Genomic DNA, 18,456 nt, shown 5'->3' on the forward strand with positions numbered 1-18,456 from the left:
TAAAGAATAAAGTCTAAAGAATAAAGCCTAAAGAATAAAGTCTAAAGAATAAAGTCTAAAGAATAAAGCCTAAAGTCTAAAGAATAAAGTCTAAAGCCTAAAGAATAAAGTCTAAAGAATAAAGCCTAAAGAATAAAGTCTAAAGAATAAAGTCTAAAGAATAAAGTCTAAAGAATAAAGCCTAAAGAATAAAGCCTAAAGAATAAAGCCTAAAGAATAAAGCCTAAAGAATAAAGTCTAAAGTCTAAAGAATAAAGTCTAAAGCCTAAAGAATAAAGTCTAAAGAATAAAGCCTAAAGAATAAAGAATAAAGCCTAAAGAATAAAGCCTAAAGAATAAAGCCTAAAGAATAAAGCCTAAAGAATAAAGTCTAAAGAATAAAGCCTAAAGAATAGTCTAAAGAATAAAGCCTAAAGAATAAAGAATAAAGCCTAAAGAATAAAGCCTAAAGAATAAAGCCTAAAGAATAAAGTCTAAAGAATAAAGCCTAAAGAATAGTCTAAAGAATAAAGCCTAAAGAATAAAGAATAAAGTCTAAAGAATAAAGCCTAAATAATAAAGCCTAAAGAATAAAGTCTACATAATAAAGCCTAAAGAATAAAGCCTAAAGAATAAAGCCTAAAGAATAAAGTCTAAAGAATAAAGCCTAAAGAATAAAGTCTAAAGAATAAAGCCTAAAGAATAAAGTCTAAAGAATAAAGCCTAAAGAATAAAGTCTAAAGAATAAAGAATAAAGCCTAAAGAATAGTCTAAAGAATAAAGCCTAAAGAATAAAGCCTAAAGAATAAAGCCTAAATAATAAAGCCTAAAGAATAAAGCCTAAAGAATAAAGCCTAAAGAATAAAGCCTAAAGAATAAAGTCTAAAGAATAAAGCCTAAAGAATAAAGTCTAAAGAATAAAGCCTAAAGAATCAAGCCTAAAGAATAAAGACTAAAGACTAAAGAATAAAGAATAAAGCCTAAAGAATAAAGTCTAAAGAATAAAGTCTAAAGAATAAAGCCTAAAGAATCAAGCCTAAAGAATAAAGACTAAAGAATAAAGAATAAAGCCTAAAGAATAAAGCCTAAAGAATAAAGTCTAAAGAATAAAGAATAAAGCCTAAAGAATAGTCTAAAGAATAAAGCCTAAAGAATAAAGAATAAAGTCTAAAGAATAAAGCCTAAATAATAAAGCCTAAAGAATAAAGCCTAAAGAATAATCTAAAGAATAAAGTCTAAAGAATAAAGCCTAAAGAATAAAGCCTAAAGAATAAAGCCTAAAGAATAAAGCCTAAAGAATAAAGCCTAAAGAATAATCTAAAGAATAAAGTCTAAATAATAAAGCCTAAAGACTAAAGCCTAAAGAATAAAGTCTAAAGAATAAAGCCTAAAGAATAAAGCCTAAAGAATAAAGCCTAAAGAATAAAGCCTAAAGAATAAAGCCTAAAGAATAAAGCCTAAAGAATAAAGCCTAAAGAATTCCGCAGACACTCATAATGCCCTAATTCATATATATATAAAGTACTAATACGTTTGAAAATACTGCTAAACGTACAAGTTGGAAAATCATGGAAAATATAATAATAATAATAATAAAAAATGCGTGACATCACTCAAAATACAAGAACATATAGTGCCTGCGTGACATCACGCAGGCACTCAATAAATTAAAAAAAAGAATATTTCACACAGAATAGTGTGAAATATCTGACGTCACTCGTGTACCCGAGGCTTTTACTTTTATGCCAAAAAAACCTTAATTTTAAAAGGTACATCTGGAAAAACTAATGTAAATCCAGTTCCTACAGTGAACTCACATCGCGGTTATCTTCACTTTCACCTTCAACGCGGGATTTAGACAAAAAACAAACTTTAAACGCGTTAAAACAACTGAAATGACCCGTTTTATTGAGGAAACGCGGCGTGAATGATCCGCGCATTCCGCGCGCGCGGTGGGCGGCCGAACGCGACCAAAGTTATTTTGTCAAACACGAGCTCAACTAAAGTGTTTACGGAGGAAACAAACTACAAACAAGTCTCAAAAAAGGACACGACACTCCAAACATGTCGTGACAAACTCGTAAAACACCCACAGCGAAAGCGAAGCGAAAGCGATCGTGACGCGGCCCTTTTCAAGCGCAGCGGCCGAAACCGGGAAAACTTCACGGGAACTTTTCGCTTTAGCGGCGGAAAAACGCGTCTTACTTTGCGGTGTCGGGGCCGGTGGTCGCGGGGGGCCGGTGTGCGCGGGTCTGGGCTCCGTGCGGTGTGAGCTCTGGATCCCGGTGCGCGGACGTGAACGCAGCCTGACCACACCTGCCTCAATCCCGCCGGAGATCCATGCGCCGCCGCCTTCAGGGCCCCGTGGGGAAACACCACACCGCGAACCCGGAAACGAGCGCGAGGCATTCAAGGGCCGAGCTGAGGGTGGGTTAAAGAGGCGTTCAAGGGTTAAAGAGGCGTTCAAGGGTTAAAGAGGCGTTCAAGGGCCGAGCTGAGGGTAATTTTACCGCGGTCTTTGTTATAAAAAGGTATTTTCATATTTTCACAGGTATTTTTGAGTCTGCTTAGTCCAAAGAACGATTACGATTCTTAAAATATAAGTATGATTTTTTTTTATAGTTGACTCGTCACAATTTTTCTGTGCGGCTCATTTTGCATTAAACAGAATTCAAAAGAATGGAAATGATTAAATAAAAAGGCACCACAAGGCCATATAATATAAATCTATATACCGTACCTTTTTCATAGTTTTGGCTGGGACTTATACTCCAGTGCGACTTATGTTTTTTTTCTTCTCTATTATGCATTTTTTGGCTTATATATACCGTATTTTACGGAGTATATTATATAAATATATATTTGATGTTTTTTTAATTCATATAGTGTAGTTTCTCTTATCGCTGTGAGTAAATGTACTTTAAAAACACCAGATTTTCTGCACTTTTCACACTTGAGTCATTTCTTCTACTTCTACTGGAGTCATAAATATGATGAAGTAATTAGCATTGTAATAAAGAGTTCAACAGAAAGGGGAAGTGGGTGGAGTCAATGGGACGTGGGTGGAGTCACTTTCATTTGAAGCCGCAGCTTCAATAACCTCAGAGTGAAGTCGTCTTTCTCTGGATTTAATGCCAATGATCCACAATGTTCTGGTTTGAGGCAGCGACAGGTTAATTTCCTGTGTAAACAAAAACGTTCTAAAATCCAGAACGGTGCGAAAATGAAGAGGAACATTATGTGACCTCAGAATCTAACAAAATATGAAAAGTCCAGTCCAGACACTTTAGTCACAGTGAAAGTGACAGAGCTTTAAACACTTTTAATGATGATATTCACTAAACTCTGCTCCACTCTGAAGTCCACGGAGCCTTTTTGGACTTTGTAAAGTAAAAACACCAAAGCCACTTCAAGCCGCTCTGCCATCGCATCAAGAGAACAAGCAACAGCGGGGAAAAAGGACTAAATTAAAGAAAAGTGGCTCACACCTCATCGTAACAGGGTGTTTTACGGTCAGTGTTGTGAAGCGTTCCTTCAGTCGTTTCCAGTGAACTTAATGTTTATTCTTTCTTAATTGCGACGGTGAAGACTCAGTAATAACGACAGGAGTGAACAGCAGAGGTAAAATGTACAGTCACGCTTTATTACTATTAACAATTTCAACAAACAAAGTACGAGTTGCAGATTCTGCCGACAGAAAATCACTGAATGTGTCGTTACATAAAAAGGAAACGCGTGGCACGATCGAGCTCATATATCTACATGACCACAGGGGGCGCTGTGGAGGGGGAGAAAAGGGACAGTCAGGGGCCAGAGCGGGATCTGAGGGTCCGAGGCTCCGGGGGTCCGAGGCTCATTTCTTGCTCCTGCTGCTGGACGAGTGTTTGGGCGACTGTCGGCCGCCGCTGCAGAAGAACAAGAGACATGTCAGTTTCTTTTATATCAGCTGTAATTTATCTGTGATTTTTTATCGTATTTTCCGGACTATAAGTGGCACCTTTTTTCATAGTTTTGGCCGGGTGCGACTAATATCTATACTTATATAATTGTACTCCAGAGTGACTTGTATGTGATATTTGTTATTTTCACACTTCCAACTGCATTTCATACTCCAGTGCAACTTATGGTTTTTTCCTTCTCTATTATGCATTCTCACTCCCGTGAGACAGCAAATCAAGCTTCAGTTCACAGTGGACATTTTAAAAGGTTATATATAATGCATTATATCTATTGTTATCAGCCTTTAAACATGACCTTTAGTTTGGCATCTCGTGTTTTAGAAATAAAAAACTAAATATTAACGGCAAAAACAATTACATTCGGACGCAAACAGTCATTCGGCCTCACAGCCAGTAGATGGCGCCACCGCTCGACAGTTTAAGACGCACGTTTCAGAGAACACGCCGTCGGTTTGCGTCCTGGTCTCAGAGCGCAGTTGTACTGATCGTGATGGGACTGAACGAGATGATTCGTGGAGATGATTCGTGGAGTTAAAGATTCTCAGAGCCGCGTCACAGATCGACTATGACATCACACATGGAGGAGATTCAGAACGGAGTGTTTCTGAGGCTGGGAGGGGAGAGGACTTTATCAAACTGTGAATGAAGCTGAATGTGCTCCAGTCGAGTTTGTGACGAGGAACAGAGTGAGAACAGGCTGAGAATAGAATAGATGGTTCCTTTAAAAGTATTACCATCTTAAATACTCAACATTCTAGTGGCAGCACATCTGATGAAATGTAATACTTGATTATCAATATCTCAACTAAATAAATCCCAGTAAAGTCAAGCTCCTCCATCCGACAGAAATGTACAGTTTTGATTTTATTCCTGACTTTCCTTATTCAGTCCAAATTAGCCTTGATTAATCTGTTAATGTAGTATTCAATATAAAAACTTAAGGCATAAACATATGTGCATCAAAAGTACATTCCGATATTGCAGTATTTAACAGCCATTTCACAATAACTTCCCTGATTGTCCAGCCTATTATCTAAACATAAATAAAAAGGCATTTCACAATCAGGCCCAGTTCCATTCTGGTTTCATCTACTTCAAATGTACTTTTTGTTGTAAACGTCACTAAATATTCAAACAAAGCATCGCCCGCTCAGGTTGCAGATGTTCAAAGTAAAAAAGCTCGAAAGAAGGCCGAAAAAGACTGACAAGTGGCGAGGGGGACATTCGCCAGAGTTTCACACTGACCTGCGGCTGCCTCTCATGTATCGGGGCGGAGAGTAACTGAGCGAACGAGAGTCTCGGAGGGAATCGGCAGGAACTCTCTGATGACCCGACGAGCTGAAACACACGAGACGACAGGTCACACGTGAGCTTGGGACGAGACGACAGGTCACACGTGAGCTCGGGAAAGAGACGAGACGACAGGTCACATGTGAGTTCGGGCACGGGAGGAAACACGAGCTTGGTGAGCTAACAAATGAGCTTGGCGAGCTAACAAATGAGCTTGGCGAGCTAACAAATGAGCTTGGCGAGCTAACAAATGGGCTTGGCGAGCTAACAAATGAGCTTGGCGAGCTAACAAATGGGCTTGGCGAGCTAACAAATGGGCTTGGCGAGCTAACAAATGAGCTTGGCGAGCTAACAAATGAGCTTGGCAAACAAATGGTCTTACAATGAGCTTGGCAAGCTAATACATTATCTTAAAATGAGCTTGTGTAGCTAACAAATGAACTTAAAGGCCCCTGACTCCGTCTGAAACTATGATATTAGACATGAACGCTGCCTCTCACCTCTTTTTCTTCATCCCTTTCTCATCATCCGATGATGAGGATCCAGAGCACTGAGTCTGGGCCTTTTTCCTGTCACATAATGTAAACGTTAACGTCGTTGGCATGAGTAATCAGACTGTAATACAAACAATAACAAACCCTACCCTGAACATTTCTTTATGTTACAATGTGTTTTACAGTGATTTTTAGTATCAATACTTGCTCAAATGAGTACCGTATCTGGTTTCGATACTAGTTTTAGTATTGATTAGTGTCTGATTTTCAGATACTTTTGACAACCCAACTTTCCAGTAGTATTTAAAGTCTCGTCTTCAGACCAACTTTTATTCTCTGGCGTTAATTGTTTTTATTTGTGTATTGTTTTTATAAATTGTATTCTTCTTGGCAAGTTTTGAAACGATTTCATTTTATGAATCTTCTTTTTGACTTTTGGAGCTAAAAGTTTTATATCACATTGTAAACTGTGCTATACAAATAAAGTTGGATTGGATGAACTGGGGTTTTTCCCCTGTTTGTATTCCTATCATTACTGGGACTGAAGGGGGCAGCGTGACGGGGGAAGCGGCGTCACGGCGACAGCAGATTAAACTTACCCTTTCATTTGCTCTCCCTCCGAGTCTGAACTGTCCGAGGATGACGAGGAAGACGAGGAGGAAGAGGAGGACGAACTGCTGCTCTGTCGCTTCTCGTCTGTCTTTTTGTCCGTTACAGTAGGTTTTCCGTTGACTTCACCCGTCCCCCTCGGCTCCACTTCCTGCTGCCGGCCTCCGCCCTCCGTGGCGGGTGACTGGCGGACAACGCCTGCAGCGCTACGCCTGTCGGAGGAGGAGGACTGGCTGGACTTTGCCTTTTGGTCGTCCGTGCGGCGGTCGGGGTTCGGGGGGGATTTCTGCGGTGGTTTCTGGCGCTCCGGGGAGGGCGAGGACGAAGAGGAGGATGAGCTGGAGGAGGATGAGCTGGAGGAGGAGCGTTTCGGAGCCTCTTTTGGCGGCGCTCTCGGTTTTTCGGCCTCTCGTGGAGCTCGACTGCGATCGCGAGAGGCGGAGCGGCTCCTCCTCTGCCTCTGCTGTGGGGGCGGGGACCTTCTGGACCTGAGGAAACGACCAAATATGGACTAGGTTTAAAATCAGAAAACCAAATAGTTTGTAGATATTGGGGATGTAACGATATTGGCATCATCTGCTCTCGGTATGAAACGGCATGAATTTGGGTCAAAAATATTAGAACAAGATTGTGCTGAAGGTCATCTAAAGGTCATGTGAGTAGTGACACCAGTTGGACCAGAACAGGAAGAGAACATCGAGAAGGAACTGGTTTGGATATTCAAAGTCTCACCTGTTGAGAGGTGGGGTTCTCCTCGGACTTCTTGACCGGGACCTGCTCCTCCGAATGGGACGACCTCCATTTCTGTCCCTGTCCCTCTCCCGCTCTCTGTCCCTGTCCCTCTGCTTGTCCCGCTCTCTGTCCCGGTCCCTGTCTCGACCTCGTTGTCTGTCAAAGTCTCTGTCTCGCTCCCGGTCTCCTCGGCGATCTCTGTCCCGCTCAGACCAGCCTTTGGGGGGAGAGTTCCGCCTTCCTCTTGACGGCGCCGGGTCCTGGTACTGCCGCGGCGGGGGGTCCTGGTACTGCCGCGGCGGGGGGTCCTGGTACTGCCTCGGCGGGAGGTCCTGGTACTGCCTCGGCGGGGGGTCTTGGTACTGCCTCGGAGGGGGGTCCTGGTACTGCCTCGGGGGCGTGCGGCGGTTCGGGGGCGAGGAGCTTTTCTGCGCCGGAGAAGAGCGTCTGCCCTGAGGACTCGACCTGGAGAGGCACAAATAATGTAAAAAGCGACCGATTAACACTGCTTATGTGACCGTCTTGTTTACTTATTTTTAAAGGGGCATCAGAAGTTTATTTTGACCCCTGCTGGAGTACATCGTCTGACAAGTTATTTCAAAATGATTCATGCGAATATGCACCACTTTAAAAATCTGTCTAGTTGGCCTTTACCTGGAGCTTTTCCTGTTCTGTTCCCGGTCTCGGCCCCTGGCTCGGTCCTCCGTGTGCGATGGCGAGTGTCTCTGAGCTCTTCTGGGAGAAACAGCAGCAGGAGGAGGAGCAGCAGCAGCAGGAGGAGGAGGGCTGGGGCTGTCCACCTGCGACGGGCTGTACCGCTCCTGCCCTCTGCCTCGAGTGCCGCCGGTGTGGGACGAGCTCCTGTCGCTCCTCTGGTCACTCCTCTGGTCGCTCTGCACACGCCGGACCACCTCGGGACTCTCTCTGCGGCCGTTTGCAAAGTGTCTCTGGACCGCGGCTCCGATCGCCGCCTCTTTGTCTTTGTTTGAAGAAGTTTTACCTTCATCTTCAGACGAGGAGCTGGAAGAAGACGAGGAGGAGGAGGAAGATGAAGCGGAAGAAGAGGAGGAGTCACTACTGCTGCTGCTGCTGCTGCTGCTGCCGCCGCTCCTGCTCTCGCGCTGTGGCTTCGTCTTAAGACTTGGCGCCTTCTCCCTCTTCTTTTCCACTTCCGCCCTCTCGCTCCTTTGTCTCTCCACCTCCACCCTCTCGCTCCTCTGCCTTTCGACCTCCGCCCTCTCGCTCCTCTGCTTCTCCACCTCCACCCTCTTGCTCTTCTGCCTTTCGACCTCCGCCCTCTCGCTCTTCTGTCTCTCCACCTCCGCCCGGTCGCTTCTCGTCATCTGTACCTCCCTCCCGACGGGCGCCTCTGCTCCTCTCCTCCCCCTCTCCTCCCTAGATTCTTTGCGCTCTCCCTCGGATGACGCCCGCTGCGCTTCTCTGGCTCTCGGCTCGTCCCTTTCGTCCCTCCTGTGCTGCTGCGACTTCACCTCCCTTCTCGCCGTCTCCCTTTGCCTTTCCGGCGACGCGGACGAATCGCGCTTCGCTTTTTTGTCGCCATCTTTTTCCCGGCTTCTCGCGGGCGGAGGTGGTGGAGGAGGAGGAGAGGGAGACGCAGAAGAATCGTGTCTTGTTTTGTGAGCAACTTTTTCGCTTTTGTCTCCGTCTTTCGCTCGTCTCTCGGCGCTCCCGGATCGCCTAGCTCGCTCCGACTCTCTGCTTTCTCGCGCCCCTTCTCGCTCGTCTCGTCTCCTCGGGGCTGGTTTTGTTTGCGGCGATGGCGAGGAGGACGAGTCGCGCCTCGCTTGTTTGTCTTTCTGTCCGCCTCTCGTCGACTCTTGCCGCGTTTGAATCGGCAGAGACGACGGAGATGCCGAAGAATCGCGTCGACTCGTCAGAGGAACCGTTTGTTTGCCGGCGTCCTTCCCGTCACCGCTTCTAGACCTTTCAACTCTAACGACTTGCGGTCCTTGCGGTCTTTCCGATCTTCCGCCGTTCTTGTCTTTGCTTCGTGACCTCCTTCTCGTTTCTCCGCTTCTTTCTCTCTCGCCTCCCTTTTCGTCGCTCCACCTGCTTTTCGGCGGCTCTGGTCTTGCCTGGTCAGGAGCGGGGGATGAGGAGGAGGAGGAGGAGGAATTGATTCTGGGTCTTTGAGGAGGTTCGTTTTCCTTGACTTTGTCCGAATCTCTTGGTTTCCTCCCTCTTTCGGCCTCCCTGCTCCTGGACCGCCGGACAACCGCCACGTCGACTCGTCTGGCCTGAGGAGGAGGCGATGGAGAGGATGAAGAATCGTGTCGTGTTCTCAGACTTTGCTTGCCGACGTCGCCCTTTGCATGTTCTCCTCCTCTACAAGACACATTCTTCACTTTATCCGTGTCCTTCTCCTTACTCCTGGACCTCGCTCTTCTGTCAGTTTGTTCTTTTCGTTTATCTCTGTCCGTCTCTCGACTTTTGGACCTTCTGCTTCGACTCGTTTCCGTCCTCCTCTCCTCTCGGCTCCTCGACCCGTCTCTCCTCTCGTTTTCGTGCTGTCGTCTGTCCAGCTCGCGGCTTCGTGACCTCCTCCCGCGCTTCGCCTCTCTACTCTTCTCGTTTTCTCTGGCTTTGCTTCCAGATGTTCTTACTCGTTCTCGCTCTTTTTGAGGAGCAGGAGACGGAGATGAGGAGTCGTGTCGGCGCTTTGGTGGAGGCTTCTCCCGCTCAACGTTCGACCTCTTCTACAAACAAGAAAGTCAAAGAAAGAACATTTTAGACATTTCAGAAATCATATTAGATTTAGAAGTAGAAACAGAAGAAGTTGGTGGTCTTGTGTGATAGTTCTGATACTTACATTTTCTGGCGGATGTCGTTGGGGGCTCTGCTCATCTCGGTCCCGCCTTCGCTCAGGAGACCGTCCCTTTCGCTCGCTCTCCCTCCTCGCCACTTCCTGTGGGCGGGACTTCGGGGGCGGTGAATCGCTGGTCAAAGAAGTGCAAAGGCGTTAAACATTCTGAACTGCCCGTGTTTTAACAATTCTATGTTTCTCTGTCCCGATCATGAAACAAAAACTGCTGCGATGTAAAAAAAAAAATAGGTGAAATATTTTGTATCAATAACCTCCAAAAATGATTTCACATTAGGCTGAGCAAAATAATGTCTGTTTGCCGTAACCCGACCGACCCGGTATGAAACTAGCCGACTGAAAAAACATCAGCAGTTTGTTGAAAAAACGTTAAAATCTTTTATTTTTCAATTATTTCGCAGACTCACCGACCGGTCCTTCCTAAACCGCCGTGTCAAACATTTTAAATCTCGCTGGTATACCAAGCTGTCATCCCAAAGGACTGATGACGCACCGCTCAACGCATGTATGTCTTCATATTCAGTCCTCCACACGCTTCTATATTACAACAGAACGCGCAGGGATGTTGTTATATTGTCTTAATTTGTTAAAGTTAATTTGCCTCTGTCGGCGCCACTGACCTTTCCATAGTAATGTCACGCTCTGTCAGGGTGTGAAATTTGACTTACGCAATGCATTCTGGGATTGAAACACGCCCAGCAGCGTCATCACAATAAACATGGCGGCGCCCGTGTCCCCCGCGGCGTACAAAAGGTCGATTGAAATATATTAAAATCTGGAGATTTAGTCTCCCGATCGGGTTGACAGAGACATTCTCCGTCATTGACTGTTGAAGCCTGACCCCTGGTGGTCACTCCGACTCAAAAAAATGGCAAAATTTTGATCTTTTTTTTTGCCTTCAAAGTAAAAAAAAAAAAGAATTTGCCTACCGTCCTACCCACTTGAAAAATGTTGACTCGGGTTACAGCAAACAGACAATTTATTTGGGGTAGCCTTAAGACAACTTTATTTATTCCTCCAGGGGAATTACATGTGCATTTCACGACAGATCGATGAGTCTGGTCAGAGTTTATCTGCCAGAGTTCAGATGGGCGTGACTGACAGGTGGATTAGCCAATCAGGGACAACCACGGTTTGTTCGTATCAAAACAAATATCACAAGAAAATAAGACTGGAAAAAAAGATCACTACAAGAACTTAAATCATTGTGGATTTGTGCAGAATCCAAGACCTCGGATAAACATTGTTGTGTGCTGCATCGGGGGATCGTCACAGAAATGCACTAATCTGCACGGTTCAGTTTGAGTTAAGTGTGTATTCCCAGTCATTAGAGCAGTATCAGCACAGAGATACTTTTATGAAGGCGACAGTGTTTAAACGCAGTACAGACAACACGGTCTGACCATGTGATTATGAGCCTGACCGATGAGGCGAGTTTGTGGAGCCAATGTCCCGCCATCTAAAAAGTCATATCAATAACTTAAGACTCCAGGCAGGTCCAAAATATGGTCCAGAGCACTGTTCCCTCTAAGCTGCGCGCATAGAAAATCTATGGCGCGCAGAACATTTTATTCACCATAAACCTATTAGTAAATATCTAATATTAGACCTAATCTAATTACCAAACGGCCACCGGGAGCAATCTAGAATGAAGTGCAAGCGTTTGTCACACTGTAGAAGACTCTAGTGGACAGTAGAAGCACTGTCCAGGGGACACGTCGTGTAACTTGTGTTATATATGTATATATTTTTAGTTTCAAAACGCTGTGCGTTTTATTACAATCACTCATATTCACTGAGATATTAGTCTAATTAGTCCTGCAGCGCGGACGCGCTGACCGCGGGTGGGCGCTGTATTGTATCATTGGCTGGACACCTGTCAGTGACACCTAGGGATGTGTACCGCTACGACGGACCGGATCTGGACTTGTAAAAACGTTTCGGTTCAGGTCCAAAAAAACCAAAACCCAGGTGATTCGGTTCTGGATTCATATAAAATTTAGCACTCAAATACTATATCCTTTTTGTTCTAGAATCTAGACCATATTAAACCTTCCATTGATCGCGATATTTGCGCTGGAAAAGACGTAAACACTGCCATGCGCCGCTGTCAATAGCGCACACGTACCTTAATTAGCGACGCACGGGTCTTCCGGGCATAAGTTGAAGCCGGCGAAATAAGTTTAAAGATGCGAGAGACAGCGCGGAACCGTGTATCCACATGTGAACAACAAGTGAAGCCGGTAAGATCGCTGGCTTTATTTGAACTGTTGTTTATGGATTGCGTGGGTCGTCGCGTGTTAAAGGGGCGGGGTAAGCTTGGTCTTGTCTGGGTTGTGCTTTGGTCTGGGTGTAAATATGAATGAAATAACTTAAGTGTTATGTTGTGATGTATTTGGCATTAAGTAAATACTAAGTCAAAGTAATGTTGCTTAATTGCTGCATCTATTAATTGGAGTTTATATTTTGTAATAGTATTTTGTATTTGTATTCTACAGTTGTTAAATATGGTCTGGTGTTTAATGCTGCTAATATGATGTATTATTTTGATTTGTTGTGTACAACATTTTCATATTCTACTTTTGATACTGCTAAGTTGATTGCTTTAGTTATTCTAGTTGACTTTTATGCTAGTTTTTGTAACTCTTATTTTACACTGACTGAATTATTTACACTGGTGTATTGTCTGTTTGAAGGTTTTTACCTGACTTTTGATGCCAATGGATCTGTAACATTAAAGAGTGGAAATGTGTCTAAAGGCAAAACATTCTATCAGATGAAACGGCTGCTTTGACCGCTTGACCCAGACTGACCCTGTCAACAATACTCAACATGCTCTTGTTGTTGAGTTGAGTCTTGAGTTGTACCTCAAGTAAAACACATGAATATGTGTTAACTCTTAAGCTATAGTTTAGCTGCTAGTTAGTAGCTTGTGATTTGTAAGGTGTAGCTTCTGTTAAAAACTGTGAATAAAGCAGACAAGTTGAGTTTATTTCAATCTGCAGTTAAGCCTTGTGTTTGATAGTCGTCCTTGTTCAAGTGTCTTCAACTTAATTGAGCCAAGTAGCTTGTGTTATGCTGTTATAACATTATGCAAAAATGGCATGAGTTCAGCCGGACTCATTAGGTCCGGACCTGAACCTAAACCTCTGGATTCGAATCCGGACATGAACCTGAACGTGGGTTTAGGTCTGCATCCCTAGTGACACCTGTCCAGCCAACGATACAATGCGGTTTACATACGCTACACAGCCAATCATAGCATTGATATGGTCAGGGCACTTATGCACTGACCATATGCACCTTGCAGGTTCGCTAGCTAACAATAATGCGGCGGAGTTAAAAGACCCAACCCCTTATCATGGCGAAACGAACGGGCAGCGCCTGGGACACATCCACTCACCAAGCCAAAGTAAAAAAGAAATGTAGTTAGGCTACCCCAAATAAATTGTCTGTTTGCTGTAACCCGAGTCAACATTTTTCATCTGGATCGGTCGGTAGGCAAATTCTTATTTTTTTTACTTTGAAGGCAAAAAAAAAAGATCCAGATTTTGTCATTTTTTGAGTCGGAGTGACCACCAGGGGTCAGGCTTCAACAGTCAATGACGGAAAACGTCTCTATCAACCCGATCGGGAGACTAAATCTCACAATTTTAAGACATTTCAAATCGACCTTTTGTACGCCGCTATCCTTCATTTTGGTGGCGAAGGCGAGCGGGGGGAACATGCGGGGGACAGGGGCGCCGCCATGTTTGTTGTGATGACGCTGCTGGGCGTGTTTCAATCCCAGAATGCATTTGCGTAAGTCAAATTTCACAACCTCACATTACTGGCTCACATTACTGTGGACATATCAGTGGCGCCGACAAGGGCAAACCAACTTGTCAAAAGCAATATAACGACTCCCACGCGCTTTCTGTTTAGTTACATACGCACGCGTTGTCAGTCCTTTGGGATGAAAGTCAGGTTTACCAGCGTGATAAAAATATTTGACAAGGTGGTTCAGGAAAGTCCGGTCGGTGAGTCGGTGAAATAATTGAAAAATAAAGATTTTGACGTTTTTTTCAACAAAATGCAGATTTTTTCCCCCAGTCGGCTAGTTTCATAGCGGGTCGATCAGGTTACGGCAAACAGACATTATTTTGCTCAGCCTTATTTGAGGATGGAATGGCTTGTGCCACTGGACCACAGCCAGGCCAAAGCAGGACTCTCACATATAACTACTATACATCTCATGAACAACAGGATTTTTGTATTTTTCATTTTAAGTGGGCCTAATTTCTTGCTGCTGTAATTTGATTATTTCAATGTAACTTGCTATGAAGGAAGGTTTTGAACAGGCGTGGCCACAGCGTTAACATCAGATCTTGCTCACAGTGGTCCTTGGTGTGCCCAAGGAGCTAGTGTGTTTGCCCAGGCACATAACGAAAATTAGAGGGAACATTGATCCAGAGGCCAAATGTGGCTTTTCTCGATTCTCAACTTCCTGCCGATTTGGCCCAGATCATCACACGTAGTACTTTTTACAGCCAACTAAAGTGCGACTTACTCATCATGAATGCATGAACTTATCATGAATGCTTTATTGTTTTAACTCTGTGCCTTGCTTGTTGTTTTTAGCCTCTGTTATGTAGCACTTTGAGATTCCATTGGAATGTAAAGTGCATTACAAATAAAATGTATTATTATTATTATTATTAACAAGAGGGCGCTCTAGGCTCCAAGCGACGTAGAAGAATAATCTGCACTTCCTCTACCTCTGGAGTTTGTGGAGTTGTTTAGAAGTGACACAGAGGAAGAAGAATTCAATGGATTTAGTGATTTGGGGTAATACTGATGCTTTGGTAAACTTGTTAGCATGTTCTTTATGCTATAGTTATCTGAATAACTGTTAATATGTTACGTTAACATACCAGACACTTACCACAGTTCTGTCTGTGCGTCATGTAGCTGAAGGTGTTAGCGTTAGCATACGTAGACCTATTCACCATGTTCTCTCATCTGTTATTAGTTTAAACTGCATTTCAAGATGAAATGTTCTTGGTCTTGGATTTTATCAAATAAATCATCGAAAGATGCGACTTATATTCCAGTGTGATTTATACTCGGGAATATAAGGTATAAACCCCATAGCAAACATAGCTTGCATGAATATAATAGAACTGCTGTGACCTGGTGCCACTCGCTCTAAACATGGAACGTCTTCACGGGACCGACCTGTGCTCCGAGCTGGAGGACGCGCTCCTCTGACGCGCCACTTTGGATTTAGGAGGACTCTCGCTCTTCTTTTGCTTCTTCTTTGACACTTTCCGCTTGTCGTTGGAAGAACTACAAGAAACGACACATTAGTGAAATATATTGCGGATCTCGACAAGATTCTGAAGAGCCCAAGAGTACATTTAACAGAGTGGCCAAATCTATCATTTAACGAGAACTACTGATGATGTTTTAATGAGAACACACAAAAAACACCACATAAACCAACGTAAACTCAAAAATACATGTCAAAATTAATTGGTTAATTGATCATGAGGATTATTTAGGTACCATTGTATTGTAAGAACAAAAAAAATAACTATTTAAGATAGAAAAATAAGTAATTTAAATTCAATCTTTACCCAAAAAGTACCGTACTTTTCGGACTTTAATCTTTGAACCCTGTGGTCATTTACTGGCAAACGGCCACCGGGGGGCACTCTAATAGGAAGCGCAAGCGTTTGACACACTGTAGAAGATGTCATTGGAAGAGCTGTCCAAGCTATCGGACTCACATTCGGAGAAATTAGTTAATGAATTGCGTTAAAACCCGGAACGACGATTCCACAGCCTGAACAGTGATCGTTAGCGAGGAGCTGGACCGCGGACTGAAGATATCGAACCCACCTGCGTTCTCCCTCTTCCGACGACTCTCTGAAAAACAAAAAAAACACAAAATCGCAGTTAACGGTCGGATCGGAGTCTGAACCGCGGAGCGAAATTGCCGCCGAAAACCAATGTTTATCGTACTTTTTCTTCTTTTTTTTAGATTTCTTTTCTCTGCTCGGGGATGGAGACGACTCGTTTTCTGAACTGCGGAAACAGCGCTGCCGTTATGACGCAAACCTCAAAGATTCACAATAATAAGACTCCTCCTCCTCCTCCTTCTCACCTGTCTCGTTTCTTATTTTTCTTCTTCTTCTTCCGGCTTCGTTTCTTTGGAGGAGAATCCGAGTCATCCGAAACTTCCACCAAACTGAAACCAAAGGCGCAAACGTTGAGCGCACGGCTGAGAATGTGCGTTTGTTTGTTTGTTTGTTTGTTGTGGCCTCACGTGTATTTCTGCTGCTGCTGCTGCTTCTCGCGCTCCAGCTTCTCCTGCTCACGCTTCTCCTTCTCCTTCTCTTTGCGGTCGGCGTGGAACGAGGAGCCGTCCACGTAGTCACTGGAGATGCCGAACGCCGCGCGGAGCCGGTCGTTCTTCTGCTGATTCGCCGCGGCCAGGGCGTGGGTCTCCGTCGCGCTGGAGAGAGGACGCAACCGTCATCGTTAAAGGGGTCCGTGCCGTTAGCGGGAGTGCGTTTTTGGCGTGTTTTACTCACGTGGGCTTCTCGTTGGGTTTCGGGGCGGGCTCTTCTTTCTCCTGCAGCATCATACGGAAACTGTTGACCTTCTCCTCGATCTCCTCTGCAGCGTATCTGAGCAGAAAAGAGGTGGATTTTAAACTTTACGATGGGTTAAATGAGCTGTTAATGGACAGTTGTGAGCCAATAAAACCACTAAAGCTAAAGAAAGCAAGGGAAATTGTAAAATCACTACAGCGTCCAAAATTAAGATGAATTGCAACTGGTCAATTGCAACAAAAAAAATTCATAGTCGTATTGTAATCGTTATCTGGACTAAACGGTCTCAAAAAAACCTCATGAAAAGGCCTTTATAACAACGGGAGAAGTACCGTATTTTCCGGAGTATAAGTCGCACCAGCCAAAAAAATGCATAATAGAGAAGAAAAAAACATAAGTCGCACTGGAGAATGAAATGCGGTTGCCAGTGTGAAAATAAGAAATAATATCACATAAGTCGCTCCCGAGTATAAGTATGTAAGTATAATTTTAAGTACAAGTCGCACCCCGGCCAAAACTATGGAAATAGTCCGACTTATAGTCCGGAAAATACGGTATTATGATTAAAAAAAGCCTTCAGTTGCCATAGTTCAGCCTTAATTTGTCGATAAAGGAGTGAGTTGTTAGTCGTCCATGTAGATGATTGAGTAGAAGCACGTCTGTAGATGAATGAGCAGAAGCACGTCTGTAGATGAATGTGCAGAAGCACGTCTGTAGATGAATGAGCAGAAGCACGTCTGTAGATGAATGAGCAGAAGCACGTCTGTAGATGAATGTGCAGAAGCACGTCTGTAGATGAATGAGCAGAAGCACGTCTGTAGATGAATGAGCAGAAGCACGTCTGTAGATGATTGAGCAGAAGCACGTCTGTAGATGAATGAGCAGAAGCACGTCTGTAGATGAATGAGCAGAAGCACGTCTGTAGATGAATGAGCAGAAGCACGTCTGTAGATGAATGAGCAGAAGCACGTCTGTAGATGAATGTGCAGAAGCACGTCTGTAGATGAATGTGCAGAAGCACGTCTGTAGATGAATGAGCAGAAGCACGTCTGTAGATGATTGAGCAGAAGCACGTCTGTAGATGAATGTGCAGAAGCACGTCTGTAGATGAATGAGCAGAAGCACGTCTGTAGATGAATGTGCAGAAGCACGTCTGTAGATGAATGTGCAGAAGCACGTCTGTAGATGAATGTGCAGAAGCACGTCTGTAGATGAATGAGCAGAAGCACGTCTGTAGATGAATGAGCAGAAGCACGTCTGTAGATGAATGAGCAGAAGCACGTCTGTAGATGAATGAGCAGAAGCACGTCTGTAGATGAATGAGCAGAAGCACGTCTGTAGATGAATGAGCAGAAGCACGTCTGTAGATGAATGAGCAGAAGCACGTCTGTAGATGTTTGAGTAGAAGCACGTCTGTAGATGAATGAGCAGAAGCACGTCTGTAGATGAATGTGCAGAAGCACGTCTGTAGATGAATGAGCAGAAGCACGTCTGTAGATGAATGAGCAGAAGCACGTCTGTAGATGAATGAGCAGAAGCACGTCTGTAGATGAATGAGCAGAAGCACGTCTGTAGATGAATGAGCAGAAGCACGTCTGTAGATGAATGAGCAGAAGCACGTCTGTAGATGTTTGAGTAGAAGCACGTCTGTAGCTGTTTTGAGTAAAAGTGCCTCACCCCTGCTCCTCCATCATGTCCTGCAGCTCGGCGCACTTCACCTCCAGCTGCCTCTTGCGCTGGTGCTCCAGGATGTCGGCGTTGGGCTGGCGGTTCAGCTGACTCTCCAGCCGCTCGCGCTCCTTGTCGTCCAGCACGCGGTCCTCGCGCGGCCGCTTCGCGCGGACGGTTGACAGGTTCCGCTGGACATAGCCATTGGTGCCGCTGCCGCGAGGAGTCGTCAGGCCGATCCCATTGTACATCGCTCTGAGGGGAAGCGACAAAAAGGACGTCCT

General features: G+C 44.5%; 1 protein-coding gene across 1 annotated transcript; it reads right to left on the reverse strand.

Annotated features, from left to right (window-relative positions):
- Positions 1–3,601: 3,601 nt before the first annotated feature.
- Positions 3,602–18,425, reverse strand: srrm2 (serine/arginine repetitive matrix 2). Its single transcript, XM_072442701.1, has 14 exons — positions 18,182–18,425; positions 16,484–16,579; positions 16,216–16,404; positions 16,054–16,137; positions 15,912–15,974; positions 15,789–15,815; positions 15,123–15,233; positions 9,894–10,020; positions 7,718–9,780; positions 7,064–7,528; positions 6,322–6,819; positions 5,729–5,797; positions 5,184–5,276; positions 3,602–3,884 (listed from the first exon to the last, which is right to left on the reverse strand). The coding sequence occupies exons 1-14, from the start codon at positions 18,421–18,423 to the stop codon at positions 3,833–3,835; spliced, it is 4,179 nt and encodes a 1,392-aa protein (XP_072298802.1). The 5' UTR covers positions 18,424–18,425; the 3' UTR covers positions 3,602–3,832.
- Between the last annotated feature and the right edge of the window lie 31 nt (positions 18,426–18,456).

This window comes from Eucyclogobius newberryi, unplaced genomic scaffold (genome assembly GCF_026437365.1).
Source record: "Eucyclogobius newberryi isolate DKJ021-1_F unplaced genomic scaffold, fEucNew1.0.hap1 SCAF_13, whole genome shotgun sequence".
NCBI lineage: Eukaryota > Metazoa > Chordata > Actinopteri > Gobiiformes > Gobiidae > Eucyclogobius > Eucyclogobius newberryi.

Excerpts from the sequence above, each read along its gene's own strand:
- srrm2 (XM_072442701.1), bottom strand. The coding sequence starts at position 18,423 with ATGTACAATGGGATCGGCCTGACGACTCCTCGCGGCAGCGGCACCAAT. Across the intron at positions 15,975-16,053 it reads AAAAATAAGAAACGAGACAG|TTCAGAAAACGAGTCGTCTC; the intron begins GTGAGAAGGAGG and ends CTGTTTCCGCAG. Across the intron at positions 15,234-15,788 it reads TCGGAAGAGGGAGAACGCAG|TTCTTCCAACGACAAGCGGA; the intron begins GTGGGTTCGATA and ends CGTTTCTTGTAG.